The sequence below is a fragment of the Alligator sinensis genome, unplaced genomic scaffold (assembly GCF_000455745.1).
Source record: "Alligator sinensis unplaced genomic scaffold, ASM45574v1 scaffold472_2, whole genome shotgun sequence".
Classification (NCBI taxonomy): Eukaryota; Metazoa; Chordata; order Crocodylia; family Alligatoridae; genus Alligator; species Alligator sinensis.
This window is the reverse complement of record NW_005842378.1, coordinates 297,433-317,688: the sequence shown is the minus strand read 5'-3', so window position 1 is coordinate 317,688 and position 20,256 is coordinate 297,433. Positions and strand designations below refer to the sequence as shown.

General features: G+C 40.5%; 1 protein-coding gene across 1 annotated transcript in view; it reads left to right on the top strand.

The window, feature by feature from the left end:
• Window positions 1-20,256, top strand: part of CPEB3 (cytoplasmic polyadenylation element binding protein 3) — a 172,267-nt gene that overhangs the window by 43,613 nt on the left and 108,398 nt on the right. The window contains exon 4 of the mRNA XM_025210887.1: window positions 6,581-6,671. Within this exon, the coding sequence (XP_025066672.1) occupies window positions 6,581-6,671 (91 nt within the window). The remainder of the gene's footprint in view (window positions 1-6,580; window positions 6,672-20,256) is intronic.

Sequence of the window (20,256 nt, the reverse complement as noted above, 5' to 3'; positions counted from 1 at the left end):
CTGCTGCATTGAGTGCACAGAATGAGTGGTGCTCACTTAGAGAGCAGCTACTCAGTATTTTATTTTCTCGTCATTGTTCATTGTATAGTTTGATATTTTGAGACTTGTATTACTGGATTGTTTTTAGACTGTTCAGTAGTAGCCCTTCGTATGATCAAAGCACAACTTCCATTGACTGGCTTCAGTTGCACACTGATGTGCAGTTCTTTTGAGTGCTTAGCACTTGGGCAAATCAGGTCTCAAACTCAAACTGAGCACCAAGAAAATGGAGTAAATAATTATTGACTTAAATTTGTGAAACATTGGTTTAAATGGCTTGCCTAACATCTTGTGGTATTCTTCTCAGATGGAGAAAGAATTCAGCTCTCCAGGGATGTATTTGGCTGAGATAAACATGAAATTGCTGTCTGCCTGTAGTTTCATGCCTCAATTACATCTTTAAGCTTTTGCAAAAAAAATGTGGAAGCAGGGTCCTGTAGGCCAGTGGACCTCAATCAATGGTTCATTGAGGTGCTACAGGTAGGCCTTCAAAGGCAGGAAGAGAATAGAAATCAGGCCCCCAAAATGTTCATGTGCCAGGCTGCTCTGCATCTACTGGCTCCATTATGGTAAGCAGTATAGCCTGTCCGCAGTGTTGCACTATGGCAGCCAACTATCTCTTCTAAGAGGTGGAACAAACTGGCCAGGTGCAGGGCACACTGAGGTGGTTGTGCACCTTCCATTTTAAAGTTATTGTGGGGAGAGCTGGCTTGGGTATCTCTGCAGTATGCCTGATAAGTAAATCGCAAAGGAGGTATGTTCTGGTTTGGGAGGTGGGTTAGACATTAATGGGCTGGTGACCTGTGCAGCCATCTAGGGGAGGTGGACCATGGAGTTGCAGACAGGCTATGTGGTATTGTGGGATAGTTAGTAGGTAGGTGGACTAGTAGGTAGGCCTTAGGAGCAGGAAGGTTGAGACAGACTACTGTAAACAAAGCCTCCTATTATACAACCCTGATTCAGCATCAGAGCCACTAACTGCATGAACTGAATAAGGAAAAAGATCTCTGAAAATCACATGTGATCATCTAGTTAAAGACTTTCACAATGCACAGGGGAGCTGAATTAAGGTTGTACAGAAAACCATAATTGTGGGACTTCCAGTTCCTTTCTTTTGAGTGCTTGATCTTACAACCTTTAAAGCTTTTTTTAAGAGTGTTTTTTGTGGATAAAACTGAACTTTTTTTTTACTCTGACTTTCAAAGTTATATTGACAATCTATAAATTCATAAATGCAGAGTCTTTAAAAAGCTAAGCTAAGCTCCACATCTATTCTCAAAATCAACTGTTCTATTGGTAATCAATGTACTAATTATCCTTTTTCACTAGTCTTTTGGCTAGCCTCTTTTGACTGGTGAGTAGGGATATCATTGTTAAAGTTTGCCTAAAAAAAAGGTACTTGATGATAATACCATAACTGGTAGGTTTTTATCTAATTCATAAATCCAGTGTTCTTTTTAATATGTCTGAGTAATGCTTACCCAATGTGTAAACCAGAAAAAATAAGATTGTGGGGGGTAGTTATGACTTAGATTCTTTTGAGTCAAGCTAGTGATGTATCATAATACAGAAATACAAAAAGTCCAGAATGTCTTTAGCTAAAGAAAGTATGCATTAAAGGAAGCCAACTGCTCAGGTTTTTTTTTTAATTTCTGGAACATTAAGCAGTCGGCTTCGGTAACCAACATTTTTGTCTTTGTTGTTTCTAGGGGCACAGACAGGCATTAATTTGGTGGTGCAAATGTCTCAGCACTCTTTAGCACTACAAAAATATAGCACTGGGAACATACATGTTGCAGTTCCCTGGTTAGAAAGATAAGAGTCACCTCCATTGATGAGCGCTTTGATCAGGGAGGATAGAGGGCTGCTTCCTGGGGAGCCTGATCGCTTTGTCCTCTCCCCTGCAGGTCTGTTGGCTGTAGGGGCAGCTCAGAGCCCCTGCTGTCCAGCTCTGCTGATCAGCTGGACCATGAAACCAGGCAGACCCACAGTTCCTGGGGCAGGAATTGCCACTGCTGCTTTAAGAGTCCCAGCTCTTGCAGGAGCTTCTGAAGTGGCAGATGTAGTGGGAGCCCCCAGTAGGGCTCTTACTGTTTGTGGTTGGGCAGGCTATCCAGAAACCAGCCATCACCCTCTCTCCCTCCCTCTCCCTTGGAACAGAGGGTGAGTGGAGGACTGGGATGCTAGCAGTCCTAGAGACCCCTATAGCTGTATAACTGTACAGATATTACATACGGTGCTAGAGCATGTAGCCCCCCTGGGAAGTTCCTCCTTGAAAGAGATTAAAGTTTGTTGCACTTTGTAGCATTACAAACAGCTCAGATGACTATTTGCTCCTTTTTATAGCCATACAGGATGTATTTAGCCTTATAAATGCCTGTCCATGGCCTAGAGGGCTCAACTTGAATCCATTGCTTCACAAAAAGCAATTGTTTTGAATAACTTGGACTTTGAATTAAGCTATCAATCTACTTGATTGGATAGATGAGAAAAGAAAAAAAATGTGTGGGTTCAGCAGAGACTAAATAGCAGAGGATAAATGTCTGCTTTCTTGTGTGTAGGTTGGAGGACAGCATTGACCTTGATAATAATGGTGTCTGAATTAAATGCTGAAAGTACGAGTAACATCACATGAGCTTCAGTATGACACCGTTTTTTTACCGCAAGCTGAAATGCATTATTTTCATGCACTACTTCAGTGATGGCTACAAAATGCTCAGCAGCAGAGGTGAAAAGAGGTCCTTCACTGCCTGGGATTGGTGTGGGAGGGGGTATGCTGACCCCTGGAGAGCAAGTTGCTGTGGGGAGGAATGGAGGGTATGTGAGCCTTACCTGCTGCTGCTCTCTGCACAATGAAGATGGTGGTGACTGTGGCACTATAGCAACATTAGCTCCGGCAGCAGCATCCCCATGGCTAGGCTCCCTGAGTGCTGTTCCTGGTGCTCTATTCACTCCCCCTGCACCCCCAAATGTTACTGGGCACAGGAGTATACCTGCTGTGGCAAAGAGCCCCAAGAATGAGGGGGAAAAACCAATCTGCTGACCCCATACCTCCCAGGTATTGCTGGGTGCAGTGCTGCTCTGCCTGGCTCCTGCAGGATAGTGCATTCCATGGAAAAAGATTCCTTGGGTTGGGGGTGGGGGGTGACTCCAGCACCCCATCAGTAGTCAGGGCCTGGGGCTGGTGCCTATTCACCATGCCATAGTTAAGCTACGCTCAACAGGTGAAGTTAATTCTCTTGTTCAGATGTTACTAAATTCCTAAAATCCTAGGAGTCAGTTGAAAGTACATAATTCAACTAAATTTGTAGGTACATGGAATCCTTTGGAATGTGAAGATTCCTACCTAGGGAGTTTTTTTTGTTGACCCATATTTTTATCTGTTCTTAAGGTTGGAAAAATGGCTGTGGGCAGTTGAACAAAATCATAAGCATTATATCTTTTAATTCAATGTCTTCTGTTTTCTTAACCAGTTTGTGAGAATGGAAGACTATTTGTTAGAGGAATATTTTCTTCATATGTTTAGGCAAACTTGCTTTAAATATTTATTTATTAGATTTATATCCCTCGCAAAAGTTCAAAGCAGTTGTAATAAAAATAGTTTTTACAGATGCTGTGGCTACTTTTTGGTAAAGCTTTTGTACTTAAGTTCTTGCCTATCTGATGGTTTGGAAGTGACAGAGCTTGGAAGGGAATTTAGACTTTGTAGCTTTGAGTATAAACCAGACACTGTTTATAGTCTACACAGTGGAGTGTGGCAACTTTTATTTTCTGTAGTTGAAATCAATGTAGTGCATGGCACACTAGGAGAAAAAATTAATGATATATCTTCTCTCGCCCACTGCTGCTTCCCTGTTTGTTAATAATGTTTTGAACAAACTTGACTAGTGTATGAATTTTGAGTTTGTAAAACACTTTCTAACTAGAATGAGGTATCTGATGCATTAAATTAAATTAACTCTAGAATTTAGAAATGGAGAGAACTTATTAGGTTATCCATTCTATGACTGGATTGTTGTTGCTAAATTGTCGCATGCTTTGTCTAGCTGTGAAGTTTCAATAATATTTGCAGCAGAAATTCTAGCATTTCCATAAGAATATTCTATAATTATTCAATAGTTCCATAATTTATTTGACCCTTCTTCCTTTTTCCTCAGCCTGTTTTTGCTTAGTTTAGTCCTATTAACTTTTTTTACATAGTCAGTTCTTCCATGGTTTCAAATATTCTAAGACTTTAATCCTATTTCCCCTATTTTTTCTAAGCATGCATTAAGTGTTTATTGCATAAAAATGTGCATTTTTAAAGAGAATAGAATTGTCTATCTAAAATCTCATAGGGTTTTTTTACCTCTTAGATTCTCTCCAGTATTTGTAATAAAGCAATATTTTCAGCAACTTCTGACTTTCCCCTCCTTCCTTCCCAACCCCCAAGTACTTTTTCTTGTTTAATTCCAGTGGGTATCTAAAATGGTGGGGTAAGTAAATGATGCTGTCCTCTCTAAATTCTGTAATCCTATGTTATTCTGCAAAATTAAATCTCAAGCATCTGTTGTCCTTGGCATAAGCTTTCAGTTTTAAAGCATAATTTATAGACAAATTTTTGCTAAGGATAGAAATATGTGTTTAAGGTGTTGAAAGTAAAACTGGTCACTTATTACCAGATTTCATAAAAGAAAAGCATTTTAATTTGTGTTTTTTAATTTGTAAAGATGGAAAAAAAATCCCCAAAAAGTGAAGGTCTGTACAAAGAATCTCAAGCTGATTTAGGCTTAACAATAATGAGATCTGAACAAAAAAACCAAAAACGAAAAAACCCTCAGATATATTTTTGCCAAATGTAAGTGTTTTTAATTTTCTTAGAGCTGGGAGTACTAAAGCCTGTAAGTTATTCTTGCCTGCTTTTTGCTCTGCCTTGCACACTACACTGCACATCTCCTTATGTTGTGAGAGGCTCTACCATTTTATGGGGAGCCATAGTGCCCTCCTGGGAGACTGCCTGCTGACTACCTGAACTCTAATCTACTTCTCTTTTACTTAAGAGTAGAAGCAGAAGTCAACTTTGTGCTGCCATAAAAAAAAAAAATGAAAGCAAACAGATGTCCCTACCTTCTGTTGTGCCACAGATGCTCATATTTGTGGCTTAGACAGAAGGTAGTATTAAATCGGGCCACTTTTATTGTGGCTCACATGTTTTGCTTATGGTGGAAAAGCTCAGGCAGTATGAGGCTGCCAAGGTTCTCTAACCTCCCTGGGGCAGGAACTCTTTGGGCTTTAGGGGTCCAGTCCTGCACATGCTGGGAATTCCTGAAAGGATCACCCCCGCTCCAGCCACAGGAGTCCCTGCCTTGCTTGTCCATGCTTACCTAGAGTATCCCCAGAGGATAAGCAAGGAAAAACAGGGGATCCCCACTTGCAGATACACACCCTGTGCAGGGTCGGTCCTCCCTCTGTAGAGGATTTCCTTGCAAGCATGGAAGTGGGCTGAATTCCTAAAAAGGTTCCTTCCCCTCTGTGTTGTAGGTGTGCAGAGGGATTTCCCTGTGCATGCCTGCAAATGTGGGGTACAGGGGACCCCTGTGTGAGTTCCTCCCTTTGTCCTTACAGGCATGTTTGGGGAAATCCCCTCTTGAGGGGATTCCTCTCTGGGAATACTTGCAAGTGGGGGGGAAACCCACTTGCAGATGATGCCTGTGGGGAAATTCCCTGCAGGGCATTTCTGTGGTTTTCCTACATGGGTCACATCTGCAAATAGGGGTTTTTGCTTGCAGATACACCCCCAGCTGAGGCATGGCAACTGGAGACATCCAGAGATGTCCCAAAAGCACGGCTGTGCTGTATTGCAGTACAGCTGATTGCACTCCAGCAAAGACCTGTTTCCAGCCTTAGAGTAACAGCCTGTCTGGGAACGGAGGAAGCAGCTGTAAACAAAGATACTATCTCTAAGTTTTGTGGTTATACCTATGCAACATAATGAGCAAGTTTGGGGACTGAAAGGAGTAACATTGAATTAGCACAGCATCATGCTTGAACTGATATACCCTGCTTCTCAGTAGGGGTAATAATCACTCTGGGTGGAGTGCTCTGGTTAAGTATTTACACTATTTACGATGTCCGAACTAGCTTAAGAGTCATCGGAGGTATCTGTACACGTATGTCATGGTCCAGACTTCAAATGTACTCTTCCAGACCATCTAATCTGTCACATCCTAAACGGAGTTTTGTTTCTAAGTCCTAGTTAAGTGTTGTGTGTGTGATTTTATTTTTTTTAAGAATAACTCGCCCCTCTGTTTAGAGAGGGATAGTAAAAATCTCTCCATACTTATACTGATAGTTTATTTCTCTTACCTTATAGCAGTTGCACCAGCTCTCTGTTTAACAATAGTAAACTGAAATAAGAATCTATCCTAATTTTATTATACATATTAAAAAGTGACATCAAGGAATGTAAAAATCATGGTGAAATAATACAATGAGAAGTGTGCTTATGTTAGGAGATGATTAAGTCTTTCCTTTTTTTTTCCCCTGTTTTTCTTCCTTCTAGGACCGGAATAGGCCCTATGACACTTTTAACTTGCACTCTTTGGAAAATTCCTTAATGGATATGATAAGGACTGATCATGAGCCTCTGAAAGGTAAACACTACCCTCCCAGTGGCCCACCAATGAGTTTCGCTGATATAATGTGGAGGAATCATTTTACAGGTTAGGAATATTCATATGTCCATGCTTGCTTGGTGTTTAAACAAATCGGCTTTTTGATAACTGCTATAAACTTTCTGATAGTAAACAAAATGCTAAATATTTTAAAATTCTGTTTGCTCACCAGAACAAATCATGGCTTCATACCTTAAACTGATGAAGTCTAAATGGGTATGTTATTACCCATGGGAATTATGGGAATTATGTTATTATGCACTAATGGCAATGAAGTTCCAATACTAACTAATCATTAGTTTTATTGAGGCTTTTTCTCTTTTGTTTTGTAGAATATCATAGTTAAATCTTTAACTACTTGCTTTCTCAAAATTAAAACTGAGGTAGAGTTCAGAAGTTAACTTTTTATCTTTCCAATAAAAAATGTATTGGTTTTTAAATTCCTTAGTTATGCTACAATAATAGGCAATGGCCCCTTTAGCCTGCTTATTATTTACATTAGACTTACAAAGAAGTTTAAAACTAATCTTGTGAGCTTGAATTGGACCACAAATGGTGGGGGTGGAAGTATTTGTTTATTTGTAAGGTGTGTGCTGGGAAATATTGATTGCTTGTGTTGGAGGAGTGAATCTGTTTTATCAAATGAAGTGGTACATAAGAAACTAATGTAGCATGAATGGATGAGTTAATCCATTTTATTTAATAATAAATGGCAGTTGAGCTCCAACTCAACTATCTTTTTAATCTGGTTAAATGTGACAGTAGCTACATTCTTGTTTAGATATCGCTCAGGATTGAAGCAACAATAGTAATGTCTGCAAAAAATAGAGAGCAAATTTGTTTTTAAAATATTTCCAAAAACAGATGTAGATATTATAAAGATAGAAGGACATTATTTGGGGAAGATTACCAGGTTTTTGGACTTGATGGACAAATAGTCTGGCTTCATGCGATGCATCCTAACCTGAGAAGCATATGTGTAATACTATATGTGTTTGTTTGATTTAAGAATTATGTTTTCTGCATAGCGATGGTATTGATGAAGTATTTTTACATATGACATACCTATAATCTTTCCCTTTCAGAGACCATTTTCTCCCTTTCAAAACTGAGTTCTGTCCCCTCAGCTTTCTCCTCCCTTACTTTCTGGCAGTACTCTGAAGTGTCCTGTTTTAGTCATCATACTTTGTAGTCTATAGATAAGTTGTCTAATTGTGTTTCTTTGCAATGTACAGAAAATCCCATTTCTAAACTGATTAATTTAGTTCTTATGCAGTACCACCCTGAATATCATAATTCAGGTTATCAAATTTAGACTTCCACAAATAGGATGGTTGCTAAGCTACCTCTACATACTATCAGGAGCTCCTTAAAGTATATGTTCTATAGCTAAAACTGCCCATGTCTTTACCATAGCTTGGTAAACACATACTGTACAAATCGGTACAATGCTGTGAAAACATCTGCAGCTTTTCCTAGCAAATCCACCACAGACCCTCTGTTATCTTCTGCCCCTTGCATTCTATTAAAACTGCTCTTGTCAAAAGCAGACTGAAGAACCAGTACTCTATTTGCATCCTCCCTGACTTGTCAACCATGTTTATCTTGAAATTATTCTCTGTTGGCTTCTATGACACTGATCTCCTGGTTTTCTTTGTAATTTTTAAGTTGTTTCTATGGTGAAACTTCTCAATATATCTTCAGCTTTCTGTAAAGGAGTTGTAGAGCTCTGTTTTTGTTCCCTTTTCTTTCTCTATACTTTTTATCTTTTGGGTAATCGCATCATAAATACAAATTTGACTACATCTCATTCCTCTACTCCAGGCATGCAACCTTCTGTTGAAGATAAAAATTTCAGACCACTTCTCTGATACGCTTTCCATAACTAGCCAGTATTAAAGCTCAGTGTTGCTAAAAGAGGTCTTAACCTTTTTTGTGAGGGACTCTCCACTACTTCCTTTGTCCTTCACTGGGGACAGAATCACCATGCTACCTGTCACTAAAGTCCATAAACTAGGTGTCCATTTCAACTCTGGCTTCTTCATGTTCTTCTATACAAGTTATGTCAATTTCATTTAACTTCCCCATGATGTGATGTTTTCTGTACAGTAGAAACACACTTGTCCCAGCTTTCATCTCCCACACTTCTCCCTCCCCTTCACAAATGTAGTCTTGCCCCACTCGTTCATCAGTGCTACTGCAAAAAAAAAAAAAAAAAAAAAGTCTTAGCTTGCCACTTTGACACCCTTCTTTTTGTATTCCTCCACTGTTCTCCCCGTCTCTATTGCATCAACATAATACTTTTGCTTTCAAAGCCTTTTGCAACCTATGCAAATCCTATATCATCTCTTGTTCATTATCAAAATATTGAGCATTCCTACTGCAGATTAGCCCATGATAGTAATTTTCATCATCTACTTGTGAGAAAACAAAGGGACACTAGAATTGCAAACAGCCTGTTCCTCATGCTTGAAAAGAGCCATTTGTAAATGCCTCTGTAAAGCCTATATCTTTGTTTGCCTTCACATCCTTCCTTAAAACTCTTTTGTTGTAGTGCCTGGAAAAGAATTCACACTGTGACTACTTTAAAATGCTGGTTGATACTGTCTCATTGTATCTCCTGTCTGTTTCTGTTTTGTCTTTCTATAGAAGCTATTTGAGACAGACGGTCATTCTTTTTCTGTTTTTGTACAAAGTCCTGCACAATTGGTTCTGGTTCATGACTAGGATTCCTAGGCACTTCAGTAATACGAACAGCGTAACAAACGAAACAGCTATTGTAGGTAATCGTTAATATCGTGAAAAACATGTATATGAAAAATTGTCAGAAAAGGCAAATCTGAATTAGCAGTCATTAGTAACATTTTGTTTTCTGCATGCAATCAAGTTGCCAAATTGGCAAAGATAGAATGTGTTTTAGCCAGCTGGAGTTAGTTAGACCTTCTATGGTGGCTGCTGCTATTTACAGGGCCAGAATTGATGAGAATTTAAGGGAGCATGGGAGGTCTTCTGGATCAATGAGGGGACAGAGAGGAGAGAGACTCTTGGAGTGGTCAGTATTTTCTTTTAAAGCATTTTCTTCTTCCCATGAACATGCTAGGTTCTGAGCTTCATTGTCAGCTAGATCTTTTCCATTTGTAGATGCTGGAATGTTCTGTAGTAATAAAATAGGGGCATTTGGAATTCAGTGATGAGGAGAATAACTCTGTACATGTGTGACTGAAAGCTTGAGACTGGAACAATAGTTGCTTCAACTCTCAGTAAATGGCCTTATTTTGAGTTTACTAAGTAGAGCTATCACTCTAAAATCCATACTTTCCCAGTTGATTGTAACAGATTGATTTGGCATTATCCCAAATGAAATGGTATCATTCAACTGAGGGTTACAGTTCTATTTTTTGAATTAACCACCTTTTGGCAAATTAGACTAATTTTTACCAAAGTATTCTTACTAAATGCACTTGCATATTAATAATTTGTATGAAGCTTCTTTTTAGATATTCTTGTTTTCAAACAGATGGGGGAGATGAAGAGCAAAAGACTATTTTTGGAAAATAAGGACTAATTCTGACTCGTTCTGGTGAAAAGCTTTCCACATCAAACTGTACAGATGTTGGAAGCTTCAAAATCTGTTGCAGAGCTAATATGACTGTTTCAAAGTAAACTTCAATCTGCCACTGAGCAGTGAACAAACTCTCAGCAAATTTTGTATTCTTTGAGATGGCCTTTGCAGTCGCACTTAAGTGGTGCATTATCCCTGGCAGTAATGAGCTTCAGAACTTGTCTGGGAAAACAGTGCCCACTGGGGCTACAGGTGCCTGGTCACATGGCAACATACTTCTATAATTTGTATTTCAGATTATTTAAAAAAATGTATGGGTCCTAACTGCTGCTGTTCCATCATTTATTTTACTTGTTGTAGAGATTTTTTTTAAAACTATCTGCCAGACAAGGAGGGGACGCTACTGCTGAGTTTCTTTGGGTGCCTTTTTATGCATGTCGGTACACATAAAGGCCAAGACTTTCCAAAGTAGCATAAAAATAAGATGAAGATATTGATACTAGTTTTTCATTTAAAAACCCTTAGATTACAACTGAAAGGTCTAATCACTGCAGTTGAGAATGACAGATAAGCTCCTTGTGCTTTTTTTCTTTGATGGAGGAGGGGACTTATTTTTGCTTGATCACTGAGTTGTGTAAGGCCCAAATGCCTCATATCTGTAAAATAATAGGCAGTTCAAATTCCATGCCCTTCTGGACCTAATTTAAGAAGGTCATTTTCTTTTTTGGGCTGTGACCTTTCTTGGTTTCAAGGATTCTTGGTGTCTTGTATTGGTTCATTTGAAAGAGGCCTTTTGCACAGCCTTCTTAGTCTTGTGTTAAGACATTTTGATGCTGTTCCTAATTCCCTCTCAACTGCAATATAAGAAATCAGGAGAAGTATTTAGTGCTGCTGTTCCAGCATTATCCTGAAAAAGAAACACTGACATTGCAGTTCAGTGTCACAACAACATATTGAGTATCACAACATTGTTTCAGGGGATTCATTTGACACTGCCTTTGCATCTGGTTGTTAGGATTGCTAGTTCCTCTGCAGTTGCATTTATTGTTAATCCTTTGGCACAGTGATGAGAGCACTTTTTAGTACGTTTCCTTCTTGGAGAGACTTAATGCTAAGTTCTGATATGACTGGACTTGGATGGAATCTCTGGTCTGTGACTTGTTCTAATCTCCTTAGTATGTACATACCATGTCACAAGGGCAGATCTGCTGCAACTTGGGTTTCTACATTCTCTTCTTCTCTTGTCCCCATATTAAATGAGATGCTACAATTTAGAACAGATGTTGATCAGTACTAAATAGTAGCTGTTCTAAGTTTATTTAAAATAAAAATACAGCCAATAGCGTTGGAGTGATTTTTAGTGATGGTCCAGGAAATAAAGGAAGTACAAGAATTTTTGTGGTTCACTATCTTTTATAGAATCAACTGCATGGTCAGGATAGACTTGAACAAGCTTTTAGATGTAGTGCATTCTTCTTCAGGTCCAAAGAAAAGACGGGTACAGGAAGGAACCAAAAACAGTCTTTAGGGCTGCGTATTGGGAAAAGAAAAACCGATAGGGGTAGCAGAAGAAAGGAACAGGGTCACTTATCACCTGTGGTGTGAAGAAAAATTGGCAGGAATTAGGTAGAGGGTAAATTTATACCATGAACTTGGTATAAGTGAAACAGTATGAAAATGAAACATCTGAGTTTATCATTGACACTGGGATGAAGCAAGGTTGTATTTTAGCACCTACTAGGTTTGGCATCTTTTCTATCCTTCTTAAATACACTTTTGGAAACTCTCAATCTGGCATACTAATTGAATCAAGGATGAATGGCAGCTTGTTCAACATCAGATGATTTCAGAACAAAATGTATGCTGCCCAGTTGAATATTCGGGATCTGCTCTTTGCAAATGACGCTGCATTCATTTTTAACTCGCCTGATTTCTCTGATGCATGCATCAAGTTTGGCATGACAATCAGTATCAAGAAAACAGTTGTCGTATTGTAGGGCACCAATGTCCCACCCAAAATCTGTTAATAATGAAGCTTTGGACAGTGTAAATCACTTCTGGTAAGAGTTGAGCCAAGATAGAGCTCACTTAGCCTTGATAGAGATTTTAATGCAAAGCCTCTGTCGCTTGGCAAATTTACCTCACGTGCCTGGAACAGCAAGCTATTAACTCTGAACACAAAGGTGTACATCCATCAGGCTTGTGTCCTCAGTACCCTCCTTCTATGGCTGTGACAGCTGGGTCATGGAATCCAAGCAGGAGCAGAGATTGAACAGCTTCCACTTTCATTGTCTCCGGAAAAAATCTTGGACTCACTTGAGACCAATGGATCACCAACAAGGAGATCCTTGACAGGACTGGTCTATTGTCTTATGCAGACTACACTGGCTGTTCACAGGCTTCGCTGGCTGGGAAACATGGAGCGCATGATTCAAGATTGTCTGCCAAAGGCTGTGCTCTATGGCCAACTCGAGAACTGCTCGCAACATAGATAAAGTCCAAAGCTCTGATACAGTGACAAAGTCAAGCAAGGTCTCAGGAAATTCAATATTCCCACTGATAACTGGGAGAACTCTGCCTACAACCACTCAGTCTGGAGAAGCCAGGTCAAAGCTGGTTCATTCACCACAGAGCTGTCAGAGAGCCCAGGTTGAGGCCCTTAGGTGAGCCAGGAAGCAGAGTATGCTTCAACAACCTCCATCTGATCAGTGGACCTGTAGCCACTGTGAGAAGGCTTGCTGCTCATATATCGATCAGGTTCTTTTCACTCACCACTGCCAAGCACCATTGGCTGTGACTGACTTTGTCTCCCTTCCTTCCATCTATCAAGATGTTCAGTGGCCATGGTATAGGTTTTCAGTCTTTTGGATTAGTGTCCAGTCGTCTAATGAATTATTGTTCCTAAGTTTGTCTGTTGAAGGTGTTTTGGAAACTTCCTTTGAGCATGAGGATAGTAAGGTCAGAGATGAAGTGGTTGCTTTGTGAAGTGTTCTACTATATGCATGTGTGTCTTTGTCCTTAATCTTTTCCTGTGATTATTTATTGTGTTATGTAGCATTAGTCTAATCTAGTTTCACACTTAGTTTCCTTGTGGACATTTGGTATACTGGATGAGAGAGACCACATACCAAAAATGTGGTAAAAATAAATAACTAATCTATTAACAAACAAACAAGTTTTTAAGTTTTTTAGGAATAAATCTTACAAGCCACATCCCTTAGCTACTAACATTTTGAAATGTAGTCAAGAACAACATTTAAAGAATAAATCTCTAAAGCTGATATGGCATCTAGAATTATTTTAATTACTGCTAGTTTTGTTTTATCTGAGTGTTTCCCATGATCTATGTATAAGTAAAGAATCATAGGGACAATATTACTTTTCTGGTCCTTATTGAGATTCCATAGGGACTGTATAATAACAGAAACTTACAATTCAAGTGAAGTTTAACTTGGTCTTCTTGTTAATCCTGAAACTGAGGTTAACGATGTTAGTCTGCATGGTTAGAAAACACTGAAATCCATCTGAAAGAGACGTATCCAGTTCCCATCCTGCCCATTTAATTAATTGTTGGGTTTTTACCTTGAAGCATACCACTGTGTTTTCTTCTGCTCTAGTTCTTTAGAAATGCTTTGGCATAGAAGCATGTCTTATAGCATGACCTGAGGAAGGCGAGGGTGAATCATCAAATTTGTGTCCACACAATCTGCAACTGAACATCAATATTCCTTGCAAGAAAAATTATCTTAACTTTTGTTGCAATCTCAGACCTATTGGTCAGTCAGTTTGTAATAATACTCTGTAGAACAACTAAAGCATCATATCTATTCTCTTTTCATGTTAGTCTGTTGGTGCTCCATACCAGCCTCTTTCTTGCAAATATTAATGAAAAAAATAGACCAAATTACAGTGGCATCATTCCCCTAAAGGAAACAAAATGCATGTTTGGTTTTTTAAACTTGTAGTGTGGATTTTTGTAATTCTTCCCCCCCATCCCCCCTGCACATGTGCATGCAGCTAGTGCGTGTGGAACATCTTATAGCCATATTCAGTCTTACCAGTGGTCCATCTAATTCACTATTTTAACTCTGTGGCAGAAGTGCCAGAGCTTTCGAATAATTTGGTGGGGAGGGGAAAGAAATAACCCACCTGTACCGGTAGAGTTGTTTTTTTAAACCTGTTGCTTAAAACCAGGTTCTGCCCTGAAGCTAGAGGATTATTTCTTCCCTTATCTGATGTAACTGTATCACCACCACATTTATCGCTTTACTGCCAGTGTCTAGTGCCATGGCTCTCAGCTAGGCTGCTATAAGACCCTTGCGTGAGTGCTGCCATGGTGGTAGCCAGGTAAAATTGTCCTGAGTGCATTATATACATTCCAATAAGCCTAACGCAGGCAGGAGTTCCTGGTTTTACTGCAGCCCTTGTTATCTGACTTCCCCCTCTGGAAATGCATCTCAGGCAGGTGAAATTGTTTGAGGGCCTCTGCCTCTCCCACCCCTAGAAACAGACTGGGAAAGGTTTCATCAAGAGTGGGTTTATCTGGCTGCATATCAGGCATGTTTGGGCAGTTCCATCCAACTGTGGTGGCAACAGCACCCAGTTGAGAACCAATGATATAAACAGAGGCAGTACAACAGATTCTCAACTTGCATGCTCCCAATTTAAAAAATGTTACTGAGAGGTGCCTTGAATCTAAAAAGTTAAGTACCAGTGGTCTAGTACATCTAGTCTCTGACAGCTTCTGTGGTACTCAATCTTGTGCATTTGTCAGGTTTCGAGATGTAAGCATCAGTTGTTCACTTTCTTTACCATTGCTCCTGCCATCCTCCTGTTAATTTAATCTGTATCTGCAGTTCTGAATTCAGTTTTTTCCATTCTTGTTTAAAAATTCTGCATGTTGCAAAGAACAGCATGTAGTAAATTAAAAAAAAAAAAATCTTGTTTGTAGGGGAGACTACTTTCTGAAGTAGCTGTGTTTTTGTGCGCCTCGCACCCCCATAATGTTGATCAACTGTCCACTTTCACTAAGACTTTTAAATGAAGATGGTGCCTAGCACAAACATTTATGCATGTAACTTCTGCATTTTACTTTAATAGAGCCAAAATTCCTAATTTTGTTCTGTTGAGCAGGGCTTACTGAAAAAATGCCAACTCTGAACCAAAGAACATTCTGCTACTACTTTACAGCCTTCCAGTATTACATAAGACATCCTTATGTCTATAAGAACATAAGTTGTTTATGAGGAATTTATGACTGGTTCATATGCATTTGTTTTTGCTTGCTCTCTGCTTTCATAACGTTGGTCAGTAACAAAGGTAACTTATGAGTAGCTTACTGCTCTGGGTAGGTAGGCATGCGCAATGCAGATCACCATAATGTGAATGTGTGCAGGAAAAAATATATACTGTGACATCTATAATGGATTATCACACTGTCTGTAGTAAACAGTAGTCTGTTTTGTTGAGTGTGTATAGTTTCTCTTTCTACTGCTTTAAAAAAAAAAAAAAAAAAAGCAAAACAATATGGTGATGCAAGTAGGTGCTTAAATTATAGGTGCTTCCCTATAGGTACCACTTCTTAAATTCTGAAACTTTTTAGCAGAATTATTATTTTTTTTTATAATCCCATAAATATTTATTATGTAAAAACTACAAGATCTTTTTAACTGAAACACTTGCTGTTGTGAACAGTTTTGCCTGTCAAATTGGTACACTGCTGTACAATTTTTTTAAAAAAATCATAGATTAATAAACAATTATGTCTGGAATGGTGCTTGTTCTTTGCAGTCTTTTATAAATTGCTGATTACCAAGTAATTTGGAGTATATTTTGGATTTTAGGGGAGATGTTACTAGGGAGTTTAAAAAAAGAAACAAAAAAAAAAAAGAAAATCCCTTCTCTGCTGGAATGTAGACAGTCCCTGACCTAAATTCTGTCAGCTGAAATCCTGTGTATAGAATTACACAGTTGGCTGCTAGCACTCTTCGAGTTGGTGCTGTTGGGACTGCAGCTGGGAAAGCAGAAAAAGAAAGGACAGAAATGTATTTTAATATAGAGAGTTTATACAAAGTCTTCCTGCAGACTGTGCCCCTTTTTTTTCTTTTTTTTGTTGTGAAGAATGCTAGTTGAGACCTGACTTTCTGAAAGATGCTATTTCCCATTTAAAAGCATGGCTGCCCATGTTTAATTACTCTTTCTGTTTCTGATTCAAGAGAAGAAATTACCTTTTGTTTCTTGGAATTCTGAGGAGTCTTAGTAGCTTAAAAACACTCTTATGACCACAGTGATTCCAGCTGAGAGAAAATAATTCTGAAAGACACCTGGTACAGTTCTCAATTACATCTTCGCTAGCTAGCTAGCTTTTGATCAATGAAAATCACTACATTCTCTCTGATGACTGAGTGTTCCTGTTCTTCATATTACTCTAAATCATTGGCCTAGGGAGCCCTGGATCTAGGATTGGAAATCAAATCAAGATCTTAAAATATGACTTTGTAAAGGACTGCTACTAAGTGAAATGGTTACGGACTTCAGAATTATGTCCTGCAGGTAAACAAGAATATGTATGTTCCACCAATTAGGACAGGACTTGAATCAAAATGTTTTCCAGTTTTGGCAATATAAACGTGATTTCATAACTTTACCCAAGAGGAGTAGGTGATTCATGTGTTTCTTTTCTAGCATAGAACTGGCAAGGGCTTCCTGGGACACTGAGTCTAGTTCCCTGTATTCACAAGCAACTGAAAGACTTCCCAAAATTGCTACCTCACACCAAAATTACCTCTTCAAATTCTTACAACTTCAAGGCACAAAAGCAGAAATACCAAAGACACCTTACAAGATGTCATAGGTAGCAATGGGAGACAAGGGTACGACGAGTCATATAGAACTGCAGCTCCCCATTGTAACTCATGGAGCTTTACTATAAGCTCCATGAGTTGCAAAAATCTAGTTACAACAATTGGTTACAACAATCTAGTGCAGGGTTTGCTGTGGGGTCCTAAGAGTTGGGGAATTGAGCTGCTGTTTCGAGTGGTTGAAAGCCTGCAGCTGCTCTTCCTTAGCAATGCCCCTCCCCATGTCCCAGCCCTGGTGCTGTTTTTCAGAATGGGAGGGGAGAAAGGCACTGGAGGGAGCTCATTCTGGGGGTTGCCCAGATGGTGTTGGAGGGTAGGGCAGGTGCATTGAAGCCCCACCCTCAAGCCCTGGCTAAAAAAACCCAGACTGAACTCTCTCTGCTCCCTTCCTCCCCCCCCCAAATTCTGAAGATGGTGCTGGGAGCAGGGCTGAGCTGCATCAGCCCAGCCCTGCACACAGACACAAGTTACTGAAGGCGCTCTGTTTTGGAGCATCTTCATCTGAACCCTCATGCAATCAGGGTTCAGATTTTTCATTGGATTGGGATATTTTAAAGCACTTTGCAGCTGTTTACTTGTTTGGTCATAGATGTTGAGCACTTTCTTGGGCCATATCAGGCAAAAACTGTCTGCACCTTGAGTGTCTTGCCACTGGTACGACAGGGAAATAATACATGTATTGTTGTACTTAACTCTGAAGTGTGCAAATGCTAATATTTTTCAGTTATTTACTCAAATAACTGGCTCTGTGGATGCTGGTAAAGCAGTAGACTTAATATACCTTGACTTTAGCAAGGCTTTTGATACGGTCTCCGACAGCCTTCTTGAAAACGAGCTGAGGAAGTATGGTGTAACCGGGCACCATCCCCAGGGTGGTTGAGAACTCCTTGAGGTGCCTCAGAGTCCCCTTTTTATTTTAGTCCACTTCTGGGACAGTCTCCCCTTCACTCGCCTGCCATGTCTTGGTGTTTCTTTTGGCTTTCAAAGGGGAAGCTGCTCTAGGGCTTCCTGGATTGGGTCTTTGCTCCAGAGGTGAGGAGCTCCTGCCTTAAGGGCTAATTGCATGGCTCAAGGCTGTTATGTGCCTCTGGGCACTAATGAGGCCTCCAAATCTCCCCATTAAGCCTTATCCCAAACATCCGGTTTGAACTACAACATAAACACTAAGCCCCTGGGCTATAACAAAGGAAAAATAATAGAGACAGCATGCCTGCTTACCCCATGGCTCCTTCTCTCTGGGTTTCTCTATCCTGTACCTCAACCTGCAGAGCTGTTTTCTTTTGGTTCCCTGGGCATTCAGGAGTCCATACTCTGTGTCCACCTGGGTTGGCTGGCTCCCACTGGCTCAACCCAGGGCTTGTATAGCTCGGCCCTGAGCGCTCTCTCCTAGTCATGTGGCAGCCCCAGTCAGCTGACCAGCATGGTGGGGGCTACCCTTTAACCCCTGCTCTATTGGCAGGCTGTGCCCTGAAGACTCTAGCCTTAAAGGAGCTTCCCTACTTTCTAGTAACAGGGCTAGGGTTCCCTGTTACACAGCCTGCCCCACTCCCTTCTCTCTTGTCTGGGGTTTTTCCTTTTTCTCCAAACATTCGTCTTCCTCATATTGCTGCAAGAGGAAGTCAGCACTTATATTTCGAGTACTTGTATGGTGTTCCACTATAAAACAGTATGGGTGAAGACTGAGAGCCCTACTATGAAGCATTTATTAAAATCTGGTGTATACAGCAGTGGGAGCAGACAGAGTGCTTCTTTCACCTTCTGAAATGCTCTTTCTGTCTCAGGTGTCCAAATCCCTTTGGTCAGAGCTCCAGCCTATATTGGCTCTGTCAAGGCACCATTCATTCTGCAAAGAGAGGCACAAACTTTTTATAGTAATTTGCCAGTCCCAAAAAGCCCTCACCTGCTTCTTTGTTCAAGGTGTTTGATACATTCACAGTACTTCTACTTTATTCATCAACGGCTGCACCTTGCCACTTCCTACATGAAACCCAAGATGGTGTGCTTCCTCCTTCCTAATTGTGTGCTTTTCCAGATTGGCTGTCACTCCTGCCCTTCTTAAATCTTGCAGTATTTGTACCCTGCTCAGTCAACAATTATTTGGGGAGACCCACTTGGGAGAATATTTTTAGCAACTCCTCTGCTGCCTTCAGGGCAGACATGGTCCACATCTGTACTGCCTCAGGGAACCTGGTTGCATAGTCCATTAGGGCCAAAATGTATTGATATCTTGCACTACTTCTTGGTAATGGCCCCACGGTGTCAACTGCAACCCGCTCAAAGGGAACCTCTGCCAGAGGCAGCAGGACCAAAGTGGCCCTGGGTGGAAAATTAGGGGCCACCTTTTGACACACAGGGTTGGAAGCACAATTATCTTTTACTTCCTGAAGTAACCCTGGCCAAAAGAACCTTTCCCAAATGCCAGCTTCTGTTTTTTGTCCTGTCTCAAATGTCCACCAATAGGCAGTTCATGGGCAACCCTCAATAGGGCCTGCTGGTATCATCATGGTATCAGGCTCCTCTCCTTCAGGCTTTCCTCATTCAGTTCTATAGAGGAGATAATACCTTACCTCAAATTTCAGGGTTGTCTTAATCAGTTCTGGTCTCAGTACCTCCCCATTACATTGGGCTAGATGTTCTCAGAGCACATACTGAAGTCCCTCCTCCTGGCTCTGCTCCAACTGAAAACACCCATCCTCAAAAAGGTTACTGACATCCATCTTTGGCTCTGTGTCCTCCCCTGACAGAGGTGGGTGTGGGTGAGCTGTGGGTGTCTCTGGCTAACCCTTCCACAATAGGGTCATCCTTGGGCACAGCCTCGGGCCTCTCAGCCCTGGTTCTTCTTTCCTCCGAGCTTCAGGTCTCTGTCTCTTTGCCTCCAGCTGTGTGCGTTTCCAGCCTCTGATCCATCTTCTGGGGTTCCATTCTCATCCTGAAGTTGACTGAGACGTGTGGGGTCACTGATCCTGTTCACCCCTCTCATGCTACGTCTCCCTGATTTTAAGTTTTCAGTCTCTTGCAAGCTATCACTGCTAACAATTTTGGCCAGTCGCATCTTGGGAGCATTGGATATGGTAATTGATCGGCTACTCCGACTAGCATCTGGCGGGTATCATCTCCTATCTGCAAGGTGACCTACACTCTA